At 46.1% G+C, this 21,879-nt stretch overlaps 1 protein-coding gene across 1 annotated transcript in view; it reads right to left on the reverse strand.

Annotated features, from left to right (window-relative positions):
• Positions 1 to 21,879, reverse strand: part of MAP2K4 (mitogen-activated protein kinase kinase 4) — a 62,147-nt gene that overhangs the window by 10,900 nt on the left and 29,368 nt on the right. The window contains exons 3-4 of the mRNA XM_059485957.1: positions 13,741 to 13,915; positions 4,312 to 4,431 (exon numbers count right to left, since the gene is read on the reverse strand). Of these exons, the coding sequence (XP_059341940.1) occupies positions 4,312 to 4,431; positions 13,741 to 13,915 (295 nt within the window). The remainder of the gene's footprint in view (positions 1 to 4,311; positions 4,432 to 13,740; positions 13,916 to 21,879) is intronic.

Consider the following 21,879-nt stretch of genomic DNA (forward strand, 5'->3'; position numbering starts at 1 on the left):
CTTCTGCCTCTTAAGTCAGGTTGATTTCTGATCAGAAAATGACAAAAGAGCTTAAATTTTCTCTTCCTGTTAGAGCTATTCTTCCAAAGAATGTATTTTAGTCCTTACTGGGTATTAGATTACCAGATGCTAATGCCCATCTCATAGACATTGCAAAAAATGTCCAGGAACACCCTGTGCATTTAATTCAAAATATCCCTGTCCAGGACAGACACAAAAGCCACTTCACAAGCAATGGAGATGCTTCAGCTTCTGAATGCAGAGAACTCCCACTGACAAGGGAGCAAGTGTCACAAGGATGTCACCCATCTGGAGAGCAGCTCACCACGAAAGGACCTGTGGCTCCAGGTGGACATTAAACTGAACATGAGCCTACAATGCATCTTTGCTGGGCTGAAGGATCACAGCATGAGGCAAAACATCACCAACAGGTGGAGGGAGGTGATGAGGTTCCCCTCAATCCAGCAATGGTGAGGCACTCCTGGAGTGTTGTGACCAGTGCTGGGCTCCCCAGGGCAAGAGAGACTCCAGCAAAAGGTAGCTAAGATGACTGAGCAACAGGAGCATCCTCCCCATGAGAAAGGCTGATAAAGACAGGGCTGCTCAGCCTGGAGAAGGTTCAGGGGAACCTCATCAACCTAAGGGGAAGCTGCACAGGGGATGGAGCCAGGTTTGCTCAGTGGTGCTGAGCAACATGAGCAGGGCACACAGGAGGCTCCCCCTGAGCATGAGGAAACACTTTTTGTGAGGGGATTAATCACTGGCACAGGCTGCCCCAGGAGACTGTGGAGACTCTATTCCTGGAGAGATTCAAAGGCTTTTTAGACACAATTCTGGTCAAGTGGCCCCACTTGATCATGGGGGTGGAAAAGGTGCCCTCGGGGGTCCCTGCCCACACCCACCACTCTGTACAAACACTGAAGGTTTATCACACCTGCTCACTGCAGGGGCAGCCAGCTCTTCATGCAGCTACACCAGTGACAGAGACTGACAAATGTCACCACCACCATCATATATTTACATGGCACACAGGACACTTTTCCTAGAGACCAGGGACGGACAACAGGGACAGATGTGCTGAGGAATGGCAGCACAGTCAAGGATTTCCATAAAAACAGTGTGAGGTGCATCAACAGCAAAGAGATCAAACTGAGCAAGGCTGTGTCAGCAATTCACACCAGCCCAGCTCTGTGCTACCAACACATCCATCCCAGCTCCTCTCTGCTGCCAGCAGAAGCTCCCCATGGGCTGATTTACTCAGCTTCCTAAGCATGTTCTGCAACTTGCAATGAATTTTTCATTGAATAATTTTATCAAGTATTGAACTTATTGGTTTAAACTTGGCTCAACTACACTTGCACTGTGTAGGAGTCACTCCTGAGATTCCAAGTCAGATAAGGCTTCTTTCCTCTTCTCTTAAAAAGAAACACAATCAGAACAGGTACCTTGAAGAGCCACTAGTGTGGTCATGGTAACTACACAAACATTCCCAGCTTTATAGGTACTGTTTTAAACCAGAGCAGCTGCAAAGCTTGTAGCAGACAGGCAAAAAAAGACCTGGGTTTTTTTCTCAGACCTTAAAACCTCTTAAAACAGCAATGCTCAGGGGGGTCTTGGGGGTCCCAGTGGGCTCAGCCCACAGCTCCTCTCTTCTCACAAGGAGAGACTCAAGTGAAATGTTTGCAGAAGCCCTGTCAACTGACTTTTTTATTTTTTTCTTCCCCCATCTATCAAGTACAGCCCTGAGAGGAAACACATGAGCATGAGACCCTCTCCAATGAGAGCTGTGATGGCTGATGTGGACAGCTCTGGGCTGCCCTGGGTTTAGCATGGACAAACCAGCTGGTCTCCTGGTGCCAGGGGAACCCCACAAAGTTCAATGAGTGTCAGATCCTGCACTTGGCTCAGGGCACTCACCAGTACAATGATGATGGTTTTCAGAGCAGCTCTGAGGAGAAGGGCTGGGAGATACTGATGGATGAAAAACTGGACATGAGCTGGCAGCCCAAAAAGCCAGCCATGGTGTACTGAAGCCCCTGATTGCATGCATAGACTGAAACAGTCTTTTACTTTTTCAGCTTTGTTCTTGTTTCATTGACCAGGCAATTTAATCTCATCCAGTGGTTCCAATGAGCTGAAGCAAAGTCCTGTACCTGACAATCAACCTGTGCTTGTGCACTGTTACACATTCCATCACATGTACAGACATACAGGGACAGAAATGTCCCTCCTGACTGAAGAACAGGCAGCAAACGATGAAGGTTCAGGTGCTGCTTGCTGAGGGACAAGCAGGACCCAGAGAAGACTCTCCCTGTCACAAAATGTGGAACAAGCAAGAGAAAATACAAATTTCTGTGGAGTATTTCCTGCCTTTCCAAATCAAACTGCTGGTATTCACAGAAGCTGCCACAGGAACTTGTGTTCACAGCCACTTCCCTGACTGCATGCTGGGACATTTGTCTGGCTACAAAGTAAGACCTTGCATAACTTTATCCAATTTTTGGTTTAGTATTCCCAAACTGTCAGGATCCCAGAGCTTAGCTCTGCCCCTCCACATCCAGCACTCCCTGTTGTGGGAGGCTGCCTGCCTTCCCTTTGTGCCAGCTGCCCTGCTGCTTTCCTGGAGCTGCCTGGATCCTGCCAACCCTCTGCACAATTCAGCCTGCTAAACCCCTGTAAAGAGGCTCACATGGATGTCTTTCTGGTTGCTCCATCCACAGCTGAATCCTAGCTCAGAGCAGGTAACCCCAAAATGATTTCCTTACTTTTCAACTTGAAATGCTGCAACAAAGAGCTTTGTTTTAGTTTGCTGAAGATTTCCTGAGAGAGTTTTGGTCTTTCCCAATGTTCCATGAGCTCTTACACCTCAGGGGATGGTGCAGCAGTGACCTGGATCTTTCACAGTTATTTGAGAACAGATCTGATAAACAGACTGGGGGGGTCAGACAGATCCAAACATCCTGGTGAAATTACTTTTTTCTCTTCCTGTGCTTCTCTGGTGCCATACTTTGCTATCTTTAAGATATTAAGATTCTACTTAATATTGGAACAAGTAATTAATGAGACAAGACACAAAACTTCATGGAAGCCTCCCAGGCCACCCTGGGTACATCTGAGGAAGGTGACCTAGAGCATCCCTAGGCAGTGGGGACCAAGGAGAGGGGAAAGCTGCTTTCATCTCTGAAGCAAACACCACTTATGTAGAAGGGAAAAAGGGGATTTCACTCCAACCAGAGCGATACCAATGAAACCTTTCCCAGACAGAGCAGGCAAGGAGCCCTGGGAGCCCTGCCTGGCTGCAGGATGATGAGATTTTGGACATGACAAAGAATGCAGCCAAGCTGACATCTGGGTGCTGATTAAAGTAAGTTTTTATGTTGTTTGTGTATTTACATTTACACCCTGGAATGTGTCTAGAGCTGAAGGGAGGTGAGAGGCTTGCACAGCCCTGAGCATGTTGCTCCTCAGCATCTGGTAAGACACTGTTTTGTCCACAGACCTTTCCTCACACCAGCTTTGTCATCTTTATCTCAGCAAAGCTGGAAATCTCCAGCCAAGCTGAGGCTCCACACACGGTAGGAGCTTGTACTGTGTGAACATGGACAATGCCTGAGGGCCCAAAATGGCTCTGTGTTCAAAAAGATCAGAAAAAGCAGAGCATGGGAAAAGGAAGGATTATTATGCTGATTTTAGAGAATCAGATTTAAAGCCAGAGGAGTGACCTGGCAAAATTACAGAGGCAGACTCTCTAGAAGCAGGAATTAAATATTCACACACAGTTTTGGGTTTTACCTACAACACTGACCTCTCTCTGAATGTTTTCCAGTAAAACCCCACAGGACTCTGCACAGGGTGCTATGCCTAATAACCCCCAAGGACCACCTGCAGCCCTTAGGTCTCTGTTTTCCTCCTTCCCTTTAGGAGAGGGACTGCATTTGTGCTGAAGTAATGGAAAACAGGCAAGGTCTCCATGTCTGTCCCCCTGCACTGTGGCAGTTTCAACAACAGAGCAATTACAGGAGCAGGGATAATCCAACCCTGCCGAGGAGATACAGGAGGAAGGAGAAGCAGCAGTCAGGTTTCAACATTCATCTTCTCCAAAACTCCTGTTGCAAAGGGACCAAATGCTTGCTCAGCGTGCCCAGACACCGGGGTCTCCTGGCTAAACACTCTTGAGTAAAAGTGCAGAACCAAGAAACCTAACTTAAATCAATTTTCTCCTCCTTAGCACGAATTTAAAATTACAAAGGGGAAAAAAACCAAGGTAAAACCCAAACTCTGCTGCAAGTGAAGCAAGTTTGGGGTGCCCACCTCTCTGAAGAGTGCGCCATAAAACTGAACAATGTAGGGGCAGTCACTGCTTCTCATCACCACATCAAGGTCCATCAGAAGCTGCTTCTGCTCCTTCTCATCCACTGTCGACCGAATTCTCTGAAAGAGGAAGAGTGGCAGAGACTTCATCATTTCCATGCCATTACTGCACCCTCAGCCCTGCTGCTGGAGACAAGTGACCAGGATCCCAAAGCCAAGCATGCTCAAAAACACTCTGGGGAATCAAGCAGTGCTCTCAAATAGGAAATGTAACTGAACACTTCTAAAGCTGTTTAATCAGACTGTAAAGCCCTCAGTCCTCACAGAAGCATCAACACTTTCAGATGAAATGTCAGGAAGAAATTAAAGAGCTCAAATTTCATTGAAAACTACAGCAAAATGCCACATCCAGGCTTTCATTTCAAAACAAATTCCCACACAGTTCTTAGCCATGTTGGAAGGGGCTTGAGGACTGGTTTGAAATTTAACCAAGGAACATTATGTTTAAAATGTCTAAGAAGCCATAAAAGCTCCTTCCACAGCCTCCTCCATGGCTGGGGAAAAGGGACTGCCACATAACCCAGGCAACACATTTCTCTGGTAATGTTAATGATGGGCAGCAGTCCTCTGAGCTCTTCTCATAAAACTAACAATCCTTTACCTAGTACTGGCTGAGGGAACATCAACACTGTATAAAAGAGTTTATATAGACACATACCCAATGTGTATATAGAGATATATATGTATACACACACACTATACTTTGTATATACACTATATATTATGAAAAGTTTCATTTGGGCCTGAAACAACAATGCACATTTGAAAACAGAAAACTGTCCATTTTCAAACATGAAATTGGTTAAATGAAGGATATAGATGACCATACAGTTTTTCATGTGATTTTACAGATATATTTAACATCTTGCACTAATTAATACTTTCTCTGAATCACAAGTGAGGAAATCGTGATCCTGAAGCTGTGACTCATGTTTAAAAACCATTAAAAAAGCCCAGAAAAAATATCTGGCAAGAAGTCCAAAGCAACAGAGGTAGCCAGGATCATCCACAGGTCCCTACATGGCTACCCAAGAAAGAAAAATTATTCAAACTTGTGGAAAAAATCTGCAAGATATAGCACCCATTTCACCAATACTATGGCCCTGTGGGCAACTGCTGGTGGCATCAGGACCACACACATCAGCCAGCCCAGGCCAGGTGAATGAAGGTACTTTCAAGGTTGGCCATTTATATAGCACCACATGTGAAACAGTGCACCATTATGTACTTTAGGACTTATTTTCTGATGACCCGTACAAAACAAGGACAGTATCAACACTGTAATTTTCCTTACCTGTGGTGTATCCTGGTATTTATGTTCTAGTACCTCTAGTTTGGTCTAGACCAGTAAATAGTATGTTTATATTGCCCTTTTCCCATCCTGTGAATTCTAGAGTTCTTGGGGACCTGTCAGGAGACTTGTCCAGCACCCACAGTCCACAATATCCATGATGTGCTGAGCACGTGGGGTTCTGTGCCACCAACAGAGCAAGCACGGGCCAGGAATGGAACTGAAGCACTTCACCTCCAGGTCACTGGTTCAGGTCTGTGTCACAAGCTCAGCCAGCCACTGGCTGCTCCCTGCTCTTGTGCCCTCACTGTTCAAAGCTCTGCAATCCCCCCAGAGGCTGAAGGCCAAGCAGAGTGAATGTTTCTCTCCAAGTGACACACCAGCAGCACTGTGTGAAATGGAAATGCCATAAAGCCATTGCTGTGACCTCCACAGAAGGTCATGGATGCCAAAGCCACCACGGTGAGACCTATGACCAGTAGCTCAGCCTCTCACTGAGACATGACCCACACTGAAAATGTGTGGGTCATCTCTGGTGAGGAACGAGGAGCTTTTTTCCGTATCATAACTTGTGTTCTCCTTCTGTGCCCACTCCATGTCTGTCTCCAAAAAGCCTCTTTCCTGGTCATCTGAGAGTTGTCCTAGCCCTGCTCTGCATTCCCCTTGCCCCTGCACAATCCTGTCACAGCCAGCCCCACAGCATCCTCCTCAAATTCCACCTCTTCTCCTGAAAGCATCTCCTCCCACCTCTGACATTGCTCCTCTGCTGCTACTTCTCCAGCACTGCAAACCATGTGAAATACACACTGTGGTGGAGATGATTTTAATGGCACTCCAGAACACCAAACCCAAACACTCCTCTTCTCAAACACGAGCTCCCCAGCAGGAAAGGGCTGGCAGAGCACCCAGAGCACAGACAGTGGGTCAGCTGCAGGGCAGAGGACGGCTTGAGAAGCCAACGTGGACACTACAACAAATACTGCTGCAGGGAGTGAAAGGAATGCTGTGATACAAGACTGGGAGGTCTCAGAGCAGTGCTGGAGACCGGCAGAGTCAAGTGAAAGGAGAACTCTGAGGAGTAGCATGCAGAACAGCACACAGACAGGGTCAGGCCAGGCTGCACAGGGTGGCTCTGCTCAGCTGAGTGTGCCAGGGAGCCTGCTGCAGCCCAGCACTCCCAGTTCAGCAGCAGAACAGGGAAGAGAGGAGAGCCAACAGCAGTCAGTACACAAACAGCACCTGAGCCATGAGACAGCCTGCTTCCTAAACCCCAGGCATGGTGCAAAGCTCTGCAGCAGCTCCCACAGACACAATCCCCAAGAACAGGGGACATGGCAGGGGACAGAGAAGGAAGACACAGGGTGAGGCAGCTCCTTGAGGGCAGCATTTCAGACAGGGATGGACAGGGCTGACTTCACCTCAGGCCTTACAGATCTCAGCCCAGTCACCTTCCTGGCACCCACTGATAAGTCACTGCTAAGTGACTCCACAGCCAAATAAGCCATAGATAGAAAAAAGGGGGGATTTGTAGTAGAAGCTTATGGAGTTTCCTTGTTAACAATTCCTTGTTGGCCTCCAATTTAAACTGTATCAAATCCTCTTAGGAGAAATTCTCCAGTCCTTTTTATTCAAGCACAGGTTAGGACAAAGCCTTCCAGGAAGAAGAAGCCATGCTCTGAGTAGCATCAACAGCAAAAGCACAGTCTGGGCTGTGGGTTGTGCCATCCTGACACCTAAAACCAGGCAGATTCCAGAAACCTGACCCAAAATAGAAGAGACATCATCCAGCCCAATATGCACACAGAAAGGTTCAGGTGCAGCGTGAAGTGACTGGTTGAAAAAAAAATAGAAGAAAAAAAGGAAAAGAAAAAAAAAAGCTGTAAACACCAAACTGAAACTCAACTCCTTGAGCTGTGAGAGAAACAAGAACTGCCCTGAGCATGGGGCTCATCTCATCCTCAGGTGAAAGCTCAGCACAGCAGTGCCTGGCAGTGCCATGGGAGAAGTGTCCTTCCATGGGATGGCAGGGATTTCGGACAATAAACCAGCAGCAAAAAGAGGGTTTACCCAGTCACTGCTGAGGATGGGAATATTTATCTCCCCATCTGAAACACTGAAGCAGATCACAACCATCTTCTCACCTCCTGTGATGAGGCTCTAACTCTCTCTTACCATTCTTTTCCAGCTCTTACTCATCCACTCCCCTCCTACAGCAGGACTGGGAACACTGGTTTCCCCAACTCTCAGCCAGCAGACCTAAACAAATGACTGAAACAGACAATTCTGAAGGTGTCACTCAATTGTGTGAAGAATTACAATAAGGGTTTGGCAATAAAACCCCAAGACTTCTCTTTGGAAGTCATATGGACATGGAAAGAACAGAGAAATTTGCCCCTGGATGGAGCTAAATATACTAATGTATCATTCTGATGGGCCTTTATGGGCTATCAGGCATCCAGGAAAGGATGGAGGGACCATGGAGGCATAAATAAATGTTACATTTCTGCTCTCAGGGGCATTTGATGCTTAGCAACCTCCTTCTGCTGTGAGACTGCCATGGAGAAACCTGAGAAAGTCAGACAGGAACTTCTGGTTTAAAGCTGTGGATGAGAGAACAAGCCCTGACTACCAAATGATGTACAAGAGACACTGTGCTCAGAACAACAAACAGCTCCATGGCCTGCTGGCCTCCCCAGGATAAACAGGGTTCCTTCATGGGCTCGTGGGTTGGACACTTCCAATTACCCAACTGATCTTGAAAATGCCTCTGATTTCCTTAGCAAAAGTTTAGAGAAAAAGTAGAGCACGTCAAAAATATTGTTAAACTAAAAAGAAAACACTGACTGTAGAGGACACTGACTGTACCTGGAGGCTGGACTAGGCAATACTGCAGAGAGATGTAGCCAGGCTGTATCCTCAGCCAGGCTGAGGATATTGGAAGGTACAGAAAATTTTGGCCTACAGATGAAAATCACTTTCTTTTGTGGTGGGGGAAAATTGAACACTGTGGACAAAACCACCCTCTTCTCCAGCTGGGTTACTCTCCCAGCTGTATTTCTGACAGAAAAATAATTCAATTAAAAAGAAGTGCAAGATGCTTCCATGGGGCAGTGATAAGAAGCCTGAAAGCCAACCAAAGCACAAACCACTCCACTCATCTCTTGGTGATGTATATCCCAGCCAGTTGAACTGGTTGAAACAAAACTGGGAGAAGCTGCTGGTGGTGAACCCCAGATGGATGTTTGAGGTGTTCCCTGCTGCAGGGCAGAAGAGGTGAGGAGCAGGTGAAGATCTCCTGCCTGAGCCTGAGGCTCAGACATCACTGCCAGGAACACCAGATGCTCAGGACACCACTGCTGTGTTTAGGCTGCTGACCTGCACAGGAGCCACCCAACACATCAAAGGTTGACTGGTTTAAATATGTTCTTATTTCTTTTATGAACTTTTCAAACAAGCAGCTTTCCAGGCCTCCAGAGGCACTGCGAAGTCCCCTGGCTAACAGAACCCACACCATGTACAGCATTTCAGTACAAAGCAGAGCATCCTGCTCTAACTGGAGCAATGCTCCCCAGCTTTCATTCCAGTTTGGGCATTTTTTTACTAAATTAATATTCCAGAGATCTTTTAAAGCATCCTTTTTGTGTGAACTATCACCAGGACCAGAAGGAAACCTCAGGCTAGAAATGACAACCCCTAGCAGCTGGGCGAGTTTCCCAAGAAAACATTTCCTCCAAATAAATGGGGCTTCTTCATGTGCCTCTAATTTGTGGTACCCTCACAGAACAAGAGGGACAGTCCCTGGAGCAGCTGGGACAACACCTTGTGGTGATGCTGGAGGACAAATACAAAAAGGGCTGGAGAATTGCACATACTGTGGAGCCTCTCAGACAAAACCAGGACAGCATTGGAGCAGATCCTGAGGAGGAACCAGAGATCTCTGCACTGTGGGAAGCCCAGGACAATGGTCACAAGTCACTTATGGACTGGGAAAAACCAGACCAACACAAAAACAAGAAACCAGAAGCAAAATCAAAGGATAGCGGGTATAACTGGAAGCCTGACCAGGCAAGATCACAGAGAGCTGGTGCAGCAGACACACACCAGCCAGGAAAAGAGATTTCTCCCAGTAAAATGAGGAGCCAGGAAGAGAAACCTGACAAGGTGAGGATTCAGCATACAAACTGGCCTTGCATTTATTGGTTTGCATAGCCAGATCTGGCACTGGACAAAACTGGGCTGTTCTCTTTCCCACCTGGAAAAGTCTTGACCTCAAATGCCAAAGAAATCCCTAAGAAAATGAAAAGGGTATTTCCAGTAACAGGAAGACAGTGATGGCAGTTGGCCCAGAGTAAAAAGGTGCATCTCCAGGAAGATCTGAAAGGAAGTGATCTAAAGAATGAAAGGATTGGTTTCTATTTGGAAATAAAAATTTGGAAGATTAGGAGGACATAATGCAATATTTTCTAGGGGCAAAAATGAGAAAGGTTTGAACACAAATCCCCCTCTTTCCTACATCCTCTCCCCCTCCTCCTGATAGCTCTAGGAAGCAGCTCTCTATGGCAGAAAACATAAGGGGTGCACAAACAACTGAGGTGGCAGAAACAGGAGGACCAGGTCCCTGCTCTGCAGCCCACTCCAGCCTGTTCCCAAAGAGGTACAGAATGTCTTTTTGTCATTGAAACCAGCATTCACAGAGAATGACCAAGGCTAAAGGAGAGGGAGAAGCAGGACAGGGCACAAGAGCTCATCATCATCATCATCCCAGCCATGCTTCACCTGCTCAAGCTTTGCTGCAGCAGTTTTAGCCAGTGACACAACAAAGCTCATTTCAGGTTCATTTTCCTCCTCTTCTACTGACTCTGGAGCACAGATGAAAAGCCTGACTCACCCAGGGCCTGGCAGCCCTGCCCATTCCAGGATACTCATTAAAGGTACCAGGATTGTACCTGCCAGGACAGAAATTACAACCATCAGCACAGGCTGATAGTCCAAAATGAGTTACGGGGGAAAATGAAAGAAAACAGTGTCTCCACCTGCAGATCTCAAGTTATTTTGCTGATATTTCAGCCCTCAGGAACAGCAGCCCATGTGCCCTGTGACACTGAACTTTCCCAAGCAGGGGAAAGCTTGGGAAACTTCAAGGAACTGTTCCTTAAGAAAAGGCAGGACAGGCTACAAAAAGCAAGAAAAAAGAGCTGGGAAGAGGGTTTGAAGATATGCTCTGGCAGCCACAGCCTTTGAGGGGAGCAGGATGAGTGACCAGAGGTGCCCAGCTGGCCTGGCACAGCAGGAGCTGCCTTCAGCCAGAGGAAGACTCCAGCCAGAGGAAATGAGCAATGTTTCAAGCTCCACACTTGCAGAACAAGGAGGATTTGAATCTCCCTGTGGTAGAATAGGGTGACAAGCCTGGTCATGGTAGCTGCAAGCAGGACACAGCTCTTCCAGAAGTGGGGTAGGAATTTCCTGACTGCACTGGGAATTTGCAGCAACAGTAGTGGAAATTTGGGGAGTGGTGGAGAAGGATGGAGGAGCAGCTGGGACAGGCCCCTGAACCAATTTTCTCTGCATCTAGTGAGCAGTACAGAACAGCTAACTTTTGGCTTGCAGCTTCCATAAAGCTGTTTCCTTGTGCTGAATGTCCTTCCAAGGATGCTTGTCCTGCTGCACTGGTGCTGCTCTTGGGGAAGCACAGGAATGACAGCAACCAAATAACCAGACACTGGCTGCACCATCCAGCTGTAAGGGTACTCTGTCACCTGCCCCCAACACAGTGCCACACCTCAGAGCTGCACCTGCCACAGAGATCATAGCCAAGACCTCACTAAACTGACACAGATTCACAAAGCACAACTTCCCTTCTCAAACTTCTCTTTCAGAAGAGCTTTATGCTGAAGGAGAACACATGGCTGAAGGCAACAGTTCCACAGTGAAGAGACCACAAAGCTTGAGAGAAGGAGAGAGCAGGAGGGGGACAGTCCTCAACATGGACAAATGAAGACAGAGAAGGAGCAGAAGATTAATGCACAGCCATGGCTGCCCCAAAAGCATCAGGAGGCTGAGAATGGAAAATCTGAGGAGTGTGGGATGAACTAGTCACTAGGTCAAGCTCAGCCCCATCCTGAAACCTCATCTCCAAGAACTGCACCATCCAGTCTGGGGAATTGCTGCTGCTGCCTTGGAGGCCTCACTGTTCCACCCACAGATCTTCCTTTGCTCAATTTTGTGTTTTCTCCCTGCTGGGACAAACAGAACAGTTGCTTACCACTACTGTTGTAGAAATGATGCTGCTGCCCAAACCTTCCAACCTCTCTTCCCCAGCTTGAAAGAAACAGGGTCAGAGAAAAGAAGGTGGCACCAGCCCAGCCAGTAACTTTAACATTTCACAGTTTAGTCACTGTAAATAAATCAGATTTACTTGTTTAAAAGTGAGCCCCCAAGCCCACAACCCCGAGGCTCAGAACACACCTCATCCCTTGGGAAAACCAGCTTTACATGCTGCACTGTGCCATCTCCAGCCATGTGCTTCAAGGACACAGAACTGGTGCCTTCTGCCTCCCACAGGCTGTACCTGCACCAGGGGCCCTCAAACAAGACTCACCTAGGGTCCTGAAAAGCCCTTGTGCAAACAGTGTGGGACAAGAGAAGCCCTGTGACAGCAGACACAGCTTCTCCATGACACGAGGTAATCCAACAAAGTCCTTCTCCACATGGCTGTAGCCACTGCAGAGCTCCAGGGAACAGCCACTCTGCCCTGGGGGTTCACACCCTCAGCAAAACTACAGCTACCCAGGCCACACATCCTGAGTCTGAGAGGATGGAGCTGTCCAGGGACCATTGCACTACACCAACATTTTTCAACCTGTCACCTGCAAACTACACCCATGAGTTCTGCCAAAGGCAACTGAAAGAAACCAGCATTTAGCTACAGGCAACCTCTGGCATCACTGGAGACTTTCAGGGATTCAAACCCAGCTTGAAACAGCACTGCATGGTGATCAAAAACACTCAAGAGACCTAAGCAGTGATGCCAGCACTGTGAGGAAGTCAGTATTTACTGGAGCAGATCAAGGGATGAGGGTTACTCCAGTAACCTGACACACCAGAGACAGGTAGGAATTACATTCAGAGCAGCTGGGGCTGAGATGTGTCTGCTTGGCATGTGAGACCAGCAGGGGCAAATGTCTCCAGATTCCAGGGAATATTCTGAAGAAGACAGAGAGTAGAAAAGACAGCAACACAGACTCCTACACAGCTCATTTTTTCTTTCTCCTGGGAGCCATAAGAGCACTTACAGTTAATATCATCAACAGAGTTAAAGACAGATGTCATTAGCAACCTGCAGTGAGCAAAGCAAAGGACCAGAGAGACAGGGAACAGCTGCTGCCACCTCCATGGACAAGCAGCTCCTCAAAGATGCCCAGTGAGCAGCACTGCTGTGGCACGACAGGCAATTATTGCCCTGCTGGGAGAGGAGGCTGTTCCTGGTTCTAAGGTGAGTTTTGGGGTAGCATAAAGTAGAAAATGGACAGTCAAGAAACCTGCTAGACTTTCCACCTCCAGGACAGTCTGACATGGTGAGCACAAAGCAGACACTCCATCACACATCAGCAAGAGCACAACATTCCCTAGAGGACAGCCACTCCATTCCAGCTCCTCCTGGTGAGGCCACACCACATGCTGACATAAACAGCTAATTTTAAGCCATTACCTTATTTCACAAAAGACACCAAGAAGCTATGAGATGTCAAGCTGTGCCTACCACCAGCCTAGGCTGTACCTGAACCAGTGACCCAGAGGTGAAAGGCCCGTGCCCCATCATCAGTCTCCAGAGACGTGTGATCCCCTCAGAACAGCAGGCTCCTGACAGACATTTTGAAAAGGGCACAGCAATTATGAGAACTTCACAAATCACCTGAAAACATGCCCATTATACACTGCATTTTCAGCAAACAGCAGCCTTTACACCAGAAATAAATAGAACAGAGCAGCAGATGGGTGCTAGATGGAAGAACCTTAATTCTCCATCACACTGCATCCCAACGGACTAAAGTACAAATGTAAGGATGGGCATCACCTACTTTAACTGCCATAATTTGCCCACTTGGTTTGTGGACCATTTTGTTGACAGAACCATAAGCGCCTCGTCCAATTTCTCCAAGGTCTTTCAAGTCCTCTGCTGTAAAATCCCAATGTTGCTCAGGGGAAATCTTCAATTTTCCTGATGATTCAATGCTGTGTGTTCTCAGTCTCTCTCTGTCAAAAATATTGGGAAGCAATTTTTCCACATTTTAAATAGTCTTTAAATGTCTCTTTTCAGCACTTGATTAAACATTAGAAGAGAGGGGTTTACAAAGCTACAGCAACAATCTGACTCCACAGAGGATTTTTGGTTGGGGTGGGGGTGGAGGGGTGAGGGAAAATGTTAAATCAAAAATGACATACACTTGCCCACAGCTTCAATTAAGGATAAGTTTCTCCAGCTGCAGCATAAAATTCAATATGTCTCATAGAGTCACTCTAAGCACCCATTTGCACAGTTCTTTCTGCTTTGCACAAAATTCATCAGGGTGTGAGCAGGATCTGGTAACATGCAGCACCAAGAGCCTGAAGAGCTCTCCCAGCCCATCTCCCCAAAGCTCCTGCTGCTCTACACCACCACATCCCAGCACCTGCCTCCCTTCCAGCTGGGATTCCATCAATACAGGCAAAGCTCTTCTGGGTGAACCAGTGAGACTTTAGGAAAAGTTTACCCTTATTGGAAAACTCCAATTAAAAAAGAAAATAACCCCAAACCCCCAAAATCTAATACATATAGATAATAATTTAATTTATCCAAAACTAAATAAAGAGCAAATAATTTATAAAAACCAAAACAAGTTCTTTGTGACGTATGAAAACAAAATCTGCCTGTTCAGGTGTTTCTTCACCAAGAACCTAAATTAACTTTCTCAAGCAAACCCTGTCCCTACTGAAGCCACCAGGATTTGCTAAGGAGCAGATGAATGTCCAAAATTTGTGAACAGAAGAGTTCAAAGGTGCCCCCCAATGGCTCATTTACATGCAGCAATGCTACCATTGAATTAGCAGGAAATGCACAAGTATTTGCAACACTTTTCATCTTAAAATGCCATGCAAAATTTCAGGTTTTCATCAGTTAATTAGCTGATTCACACATCTTGAGTCATAAAGTAAGCCAAAAGCCCACATTTTCCACTTTCAAGATGCACTAAGAGCAATGCAGACAGCTCCCACTGCAGGGCACACTGATCTCACATTCTGAAGCACACAAATCCTTGTGACCCCCCTGTCACAGGAGAGATCTATCAAACCCTGTGGATATTTGACCCAGCCCCCACTTTCCTGGCCAGGGAGCAGAACACACATGGAGGATTCCACCAAACACATGGAGCTTATTGAGTTTATCAGCCGAGGAATAAACAGGTCACGGCTGATTCCACGCTGATAAATCCCACATTGGTCACCAGCAGATGCAAACATCACCCAGCTGGGGACCCAACCATGGCAGGGTTTTATTGGGATCCCAGGTTCTGAGAGGGCAAAAGGCCAATTGACTGGAGCAGCTACAGCTCAAATGGCTTCCTCCTCTGCTGCACTTTGGGTTGGCAGCTGCACGTCCTGAACCCTTGAGCTGTTTGGTGAAAGCATTTGGGAGCAGCTCCTCTCCCACTGCTGGGCTGCGTCTGCCGTGGTGTTTCCTGCTCTCTAACCTGTCCAGCCCAAGATTTCCATCTTCTGTTCCCTACAGTGCCCCTACACTGCATTTAGAAATGATTTTGGGAGCTACAACACAGCACAGGTGGGATGGATGCCATCTCAGAGCTTCTGTGCACAACAAACCCTGCATTCTGTGGGGTTCTCCGTGGATATTGCTTACTAAAAAGCAAGGAATGAAAAAAAGCAGCAAAATGACAAAAAAGAAAAGAACAGAGGAAATAAGAAATGGAAAAAAAAAAAGAAAAGAAACATGACCTCCACATGTGCCAAGTGTCTCACTGACAGCTTCTGTTGGGAGCTCCTGACTGGTTTCTATCTAACAGCTCCACCATCCTGTTCTGTCAGGGCCATAAAAACAGCTCTTGTTTTTGGGAGGAAGGGAGGTGAGAAGCACCATGCCAAGGAAGCACAGACAAATGGGCATTTCCTGCCTCACCTCCTGCCAGCTGGTGGGCATGAAGGAGCAGGATATTTGGGAGGTAGATGGCAGAGAGGTGAAATACAGAGTTCTCACAGACCGAGCTCCCTTTTCAGCTCTTGTTTGAAAACAATGTTCCCTATCAAAATTCTCATGGAGTGAAAAATTTAAACATTGAGGCAATTTATTCAAATAAGCAATTAAACCATTTTCCCTCTGTTTTTCAGGGTAGGAAACTTTGCTTTTCTGACCCTACCCCAGAAGAGAAAGGGAATTGGAATTAATTATTTCCCTGTCACACAAGCAGCCTGTGTGTCCCCAGCTGTGGTGTGAAAGCAGATCTGGGCCATTGTTCCACAGCTGCAGGGAAGAAGGTGGGAGCTGGGGAATTTCCCTCCTCTCCAGGGCTGCACCAGGGGCTCTGCTGCTCTCCAGGGCTTTGCATGCAGACAGACCAAGACCATCCACCCCCAAAGCCTCCCCTCCTGGAGCTTGGCTTCATTTCCATTATGTATTTATGATGCCATCTGCCTTGTCTCGCAGCCACAGCTCCTGCTTAGCTCTTCTCAAATACCCAGGGAAATGGTCAAATAACCAAATTACCAGTCTGACAGAGTGATAGATACTTGAATAGAGGTTTTGCTCATTTAGCCAATTTGCCAGATGCAAGCAGAGCAGTTTTCCTTTAGGTAGCATGGCCCACCTCAAGAGTCATAACTGGAATGCAATAATTGCTTTTAATGTCAAAAAATCACACTTATAAGAAACTTTTCAGTGTAAGTCAAAATCCCAAAGGATTACCATGCCAAAAATGCAAATCTAGAACACAGACTCTCTGCATTGATCTAAATTGGGAACTTTTGAGTGAGGCAATAAAAACTAAACTGCCAATGCAGGACATCTTTCTGTTTGTACTGCTGCAGATGTATGAGCACATAAATCTACAGGATGGATGTGCCTCCAAATGCAAAAAAGCCTGCCTAAACCCTGTACTACATCCTGGTGCTCTGGATACTACAGCAGCCTGCTTCAGGGAACAGCAAGACAACCACACAGCCCAGGCTCTAGTGAAGGTAAAAAGAAGTTAATGTCCAGTCCCTGGGATTAATGCACATCAGAGTTTGCACAGAAATTAGCACACATGTGCCTTCTGCTACCATTTTGTTTTTAGACTGTGAAATCTAACCTTCTCTAAGGCTGGGAATGTTGGGCAAAATTTGACATATATTCTCTAAATGCCCAGCATGTGTAAGATGGACTTGTGGGGCTTCATATATGATTTTAAAAATAGTATAAATAGCTGAAGTGGGCTTGATACTCTTCAAACAGTTAAAAGTAGCATTTCCAAAGGTCACCTTAGAGGGACCACAGATCCTGACAACTCATCCAGGGCTTGAGCTTCCAACTGCCCATCTTGCTTTTGAAAATTTTTGCAAAGCCAAGAAAAAAGGGGCCGAGGAAGTGGCTGCGATCCTTGCACTTGAAAGGCACCAATGTGTCAGCCTCACTGCAGATGGTTACTATGCTTGTCACAGCAGTTATCCCAGGGATTAGGAGCACCAAGCAGGACAACAACTCCTGCAAACAGTTGTCCTTTGTCAGAGCTGTGTCCAGCCTGGCAGGAGGCGGGCGGGCGCTGGCGCCAGGCACCGCCGCCACGGCCACGGGGCTGCTCGCCACAAGCTGCACAGCTGGGCACACATGGCAAGGTCTGCGCACCCCAAAATCTCCCGTGCAGACCCACAGACACCTTGGGAAGCTCCCTGACAGGCTGTGAACTGAGCCTGATTGTCCCCGAGCCCTGCTGTTAACAACCAGCTGCAGGGAAGCCACAGCTTTTAAAAACAAGCATTTCCTTGGCATGGAAAAGGAGGAATGTTGTAAGAAGCAGAGAAAAGGTGGTGGGGTTTTTTAAGCAAAATTTAAAGTCAACAGACATGAAGCAAGGCCAAAAGGATGTAGGTAGCTGCCTATCTCCTCTGTTTCACTTTTCTGGGAGCTCTGCAGGACTCAAAAGAGCCCAAAATCTGACATATTCGATGGTACAGCTGACATGAATAAAATCTGCAGAAGCAGAAAGATCCAAGCAAACCAGCTGTGCTTCCCAAGCCTGCCTGGTGCTGCACTCTGCTCAGAAGTCTTTCACTAAAGCTCCTATTTTCACTAGGGTTAATGAGAATATATTCTATTTCTCCACACGCTTGGTAAAAAGGCTGACATTATAAAAACTGATTTGTGGTCCATCAGCCAAAGCTAAAATGTAAATCCTAACAAAAAAACTTCCAGGCAAACTGCAGGGTTCAAATGACACTGTGAAACTTCAGAGTAGAAACACAGTTTAGTGGCTGACATGTTCCTACCAAGACTCTCAGGCATCCTGGAGAGATTTTGGAGAGCTTTGTTTCTTCTGTCTCAAAGTCTGTGTCATTTCTAAAACCGTTTTCAGACCCTGCAGGGCAATGCTAAAACCATATCAACCCTAGTTTGAATTTCACTAGAAAAGGCCTCCAAAAGAAATGTTCCTTTTTTTTTTCTAGGGAGGTGGAAATGTTGGTGCTGTCACAAAGTTTTTGGATTCTCAAAAGAAGAAATTATTGTTTTTCATAAACAAACAGCATCCTTGCAAGAGGGGCAGAACTAATTTGTGTTTGCTCTGATCCATGTAAGGTGTCCTGAGGCTTCATTACATTCAGGAATACATTCCTAGACATGAAGAAGAGATACAGAAAATATGGCAAAGGAAGGAAATAGTTTTGCACCTGTGACCTACCCAGATTAAAGGAAAGCACATTTGCTCCCTTTCCTTGTGACCAAGAGGCTGAAATTGAACCTAGCACTGCTCTGGCTTTTTATGTTCCTCCAAAATGTTAAGATAAAGATAAGAACAGAAAGTGGAAGATGGCACAGCCCTTCCAGAGTTCACAAGTCTCAGCCCAGCATGTGCTCAGAGTCTCCCTGGATTCAATGGGGCTTGGCTGAGGCTTTTAAAATGTCAATATTTTGTATTAAGCTCCCCTGGTAAAGTACTGAGTTATAACGGATTTTGATTAACCCTGCCCTTACATGAAGGAAACCTCTCCAGCCACAGTGGTGAAGATTGAGCTGAATTTAACTGAGCACATTGATCTCAAACTCATTTTGATTCAGCCATGAGTCAGACTGCAGCACATTCACTGAACCCACCATTGCTGGGATTTTAAAGCTTAACTGGATTCAAGAACTTCAGGATAATACAGGAAAACTCTGAGCTAATTAATTTAAATAACCCTTCTGAGAATGCTGATTCTTTTTATTTCCTCTCCTGGGTCATGGGCAGCTCCCTGAGAGAGAAAACAGCAAACAGAGACAAGAGCACAGCCATAAGAATCAACAAAATAACCTCAATACAGACCATAAATAGTTTGCAAAATCATTATTACACAGCAATCACCCCATGGAATGACACTATTCTGGAGACAATTTCATTACTTTCAGAGATGCCATTTTTGGGGGATGGAGAAGATTTGACAATGGCTAACAGACAGGAAAGCTTACTGTAGCCTGCTGGACAGTTTCTGGATGAGGTCCGCTTCTCTCCTTTTGAAACTGAACGGGACAATGTGATTACTACCCGGGGTTGCTTGTGTGTCACTTCAGCCAGGAAAAGTTGTGGAAATGACAGGAAAACATGGTGCTGTTATCACATGACACAATAACGTACAACACAATACTCAGCTAGTCACACTGCCCACTGAGCACTCAGCAGCACAAATCACAGCCAGGTCTTTTCCTTCCAATTTCCACCTAAGCTACCTCCCCTCCTTGGGGGCAAAGCAGCACCCAATGATTTGAACTCCTTTTAATGCAAGCAATTTGTTTTTTTTACAGCAATGAGAATTATTACTTCCAACTGTATTATGACTACAATTAGAAACATGCATTATTAACTTATTAGCCAAATACCTGTATATTAGTGACATGCTACTTCCCTCAAGGCACATTGTCCATCCCTGCTCTGCTTTTCTTGTGCTAAGACAGATCTTACCAACAATTTTATTTCCCTTAAAAAAATTTAAAATCAAGCTTCCATCCTGAATCCACCAATCTAGGACTGGTGGTCTTGCCATTCATCAGATTCCCTCTCCCAAATAATTCTCAAGGAATTGAACAACTACATCCTTACTTATTCCCTCCAGAGCCCTACAACTGAGAAGAGTTAATCACCACTCTGTACCATGAGACTTCTCTAGGAACAAAAGTTGTATTCTGGATCTCAGAGTCCCTCAAGCTGTCCAGCTCCAGAAATCTTTCTCAACATGAGGACTTGTTATCTCAGAGCAGTTGGAGGAGCTTGGGTGAGAGGTGTTTCTGCTAAGCATTGTGTGGAGAACAAGTCCTGGATCCTTGCACCACTGACCAGTGCAGCCAGCACAGGAACCAGGGGCTCTGCTCAGCTCCTTGTGGGAACCACCTGAGAGGGGCAGATACTGTGCACTGCTAATTCAAATATAAGAAATTGTTTAGTTTCAAATACTCTAAAGAAGTGATTTTTCTAATTTAAACTGCTGTAGGACAAAAAAATTACAACCCAAGTGTGGAAAAGTCCAACTTCTCTTTTGGAACTTAGAAAAAAATACAACCAAACAGTATCTCGCAAACTCTGGGCAGCACCACAGCCTGAAATAACCTGAAATTCATTGCCAAGAATGCACCTGGTCATGTATTTCTTTCTGTGGCAGACAAGGACAGATGGGAAACACAGAAAGCACCTGACTGCAAGACAGAGACTGCTTATTCAGAGATGCAGCTACTTCAATGTGGTGACCAAAAGAGCTCGTAACAAGACCAAGCAGAGCAAATTTGACTTTTATTTAAAATGTCCCTTCTCTAAAACAAAAGATTTGTGCAGATCGGGTGAAGATTCCCAGGCTCCAATAGTATGGTGAGATTTTCCATGCTGGGCTCTTCTGTGATGGCTGCTGGGGCACGGTGCCCTCACTAACCCTTCAGAGCCAAGAGCTGGTTTGCTGTAAGCTCTGCAAGGATGCTAACAGAAAACTGAGAGTGCTGTAAGGAGCTAAACCAGTGTTCCTAGACAACCACCTTTTCCCTTTTCTCTGGTGTGAAATATCCACCTAGAATATTAAAGAGAAAAGAATAGAAGCTATGCTATAGCAAAGCGCCTGTGCTCCTCAGAGAGGACAACCACCTTCACACTGCTGGAACAAGAGATATCAGAAAGAATCACTTCCAACTGATCCACACTTGTCTCTGCAAAGGCACCACTTATGCCAGGCATGAAGAATCATTTGCTCACCTGGATTTATTCCAAGCTCATCTCAGGAAGGAAGGAAGGAATTAAAACAGGCTCAACAAAGAAGAGTGTTTAACGTTGCCATAATCCACTGGAGACTGGCTTGGCCATTTGGATTTAGGTTGGATATTAGGACAAAGTTCTTCTCCCAGAGGGTGGTGAGGTATTGAAAAGGCTCCCCAGGGAATGGTCACAGTCCCAAGGCTGACAGAGCTCAAGGAACATTTGGACAACAATCCCAAGCAGAGGGGAGGATTTTTGCAGGGTACAGGGCCAGGAGACTCAATGATTCTTTGTGAGTCCTTTCCAACTCAGTTTATGCTATGATTTGCTCTCTTTTTACTGAAGTTTCCCAAAATGAGAAGGTGTTTGTGGTTTGAGGCAAGAACATTCACCTGATATCAAGGATGTCTGTAGTTTTCACAGACACAATACCCAGCAAACCCAGATAATTGAAGTCCCGTTCAGGAGCCTGTTCCCCAAACAAGCAGAACAGCAAAACCAGTTCAGTCCCACAGGCCAACCCCCACCTCCATCACATCCATCCTGTCCACCACAAGATACTTTCCATGACCACTCTGTTCAACAGCTGATTTTCCTGTGTGAATCCTGTCCATTGAGACCCAAGGTTTCCATGGCACATGCTGGAAGTCATTCATTTGTGCAAAGAATGAGAAGTTGTCAACCAAGACCCATGGGGTCAATGCAGTCTTTGAATTTGAAGACTCTTCTCTCTTTATTCTCCATTCCTCAATGTGCACAGAAGATAAA

Source organism: Ammospiza nelsoni, chromosome 19, assembly GCF_027579445.1.
Source record: "Ammospiza nelsoni isolate bAmmNel1 chromosome 19, bAmmNel1.pri, whole genome shotgun sequence".
Classification (NCBI taxonomy): Eukaryota; Metazoa; Chordata; class Aves; order Passeriformes; family Passerellidae; genus Ammospiza; species Ammospiza nelsoni.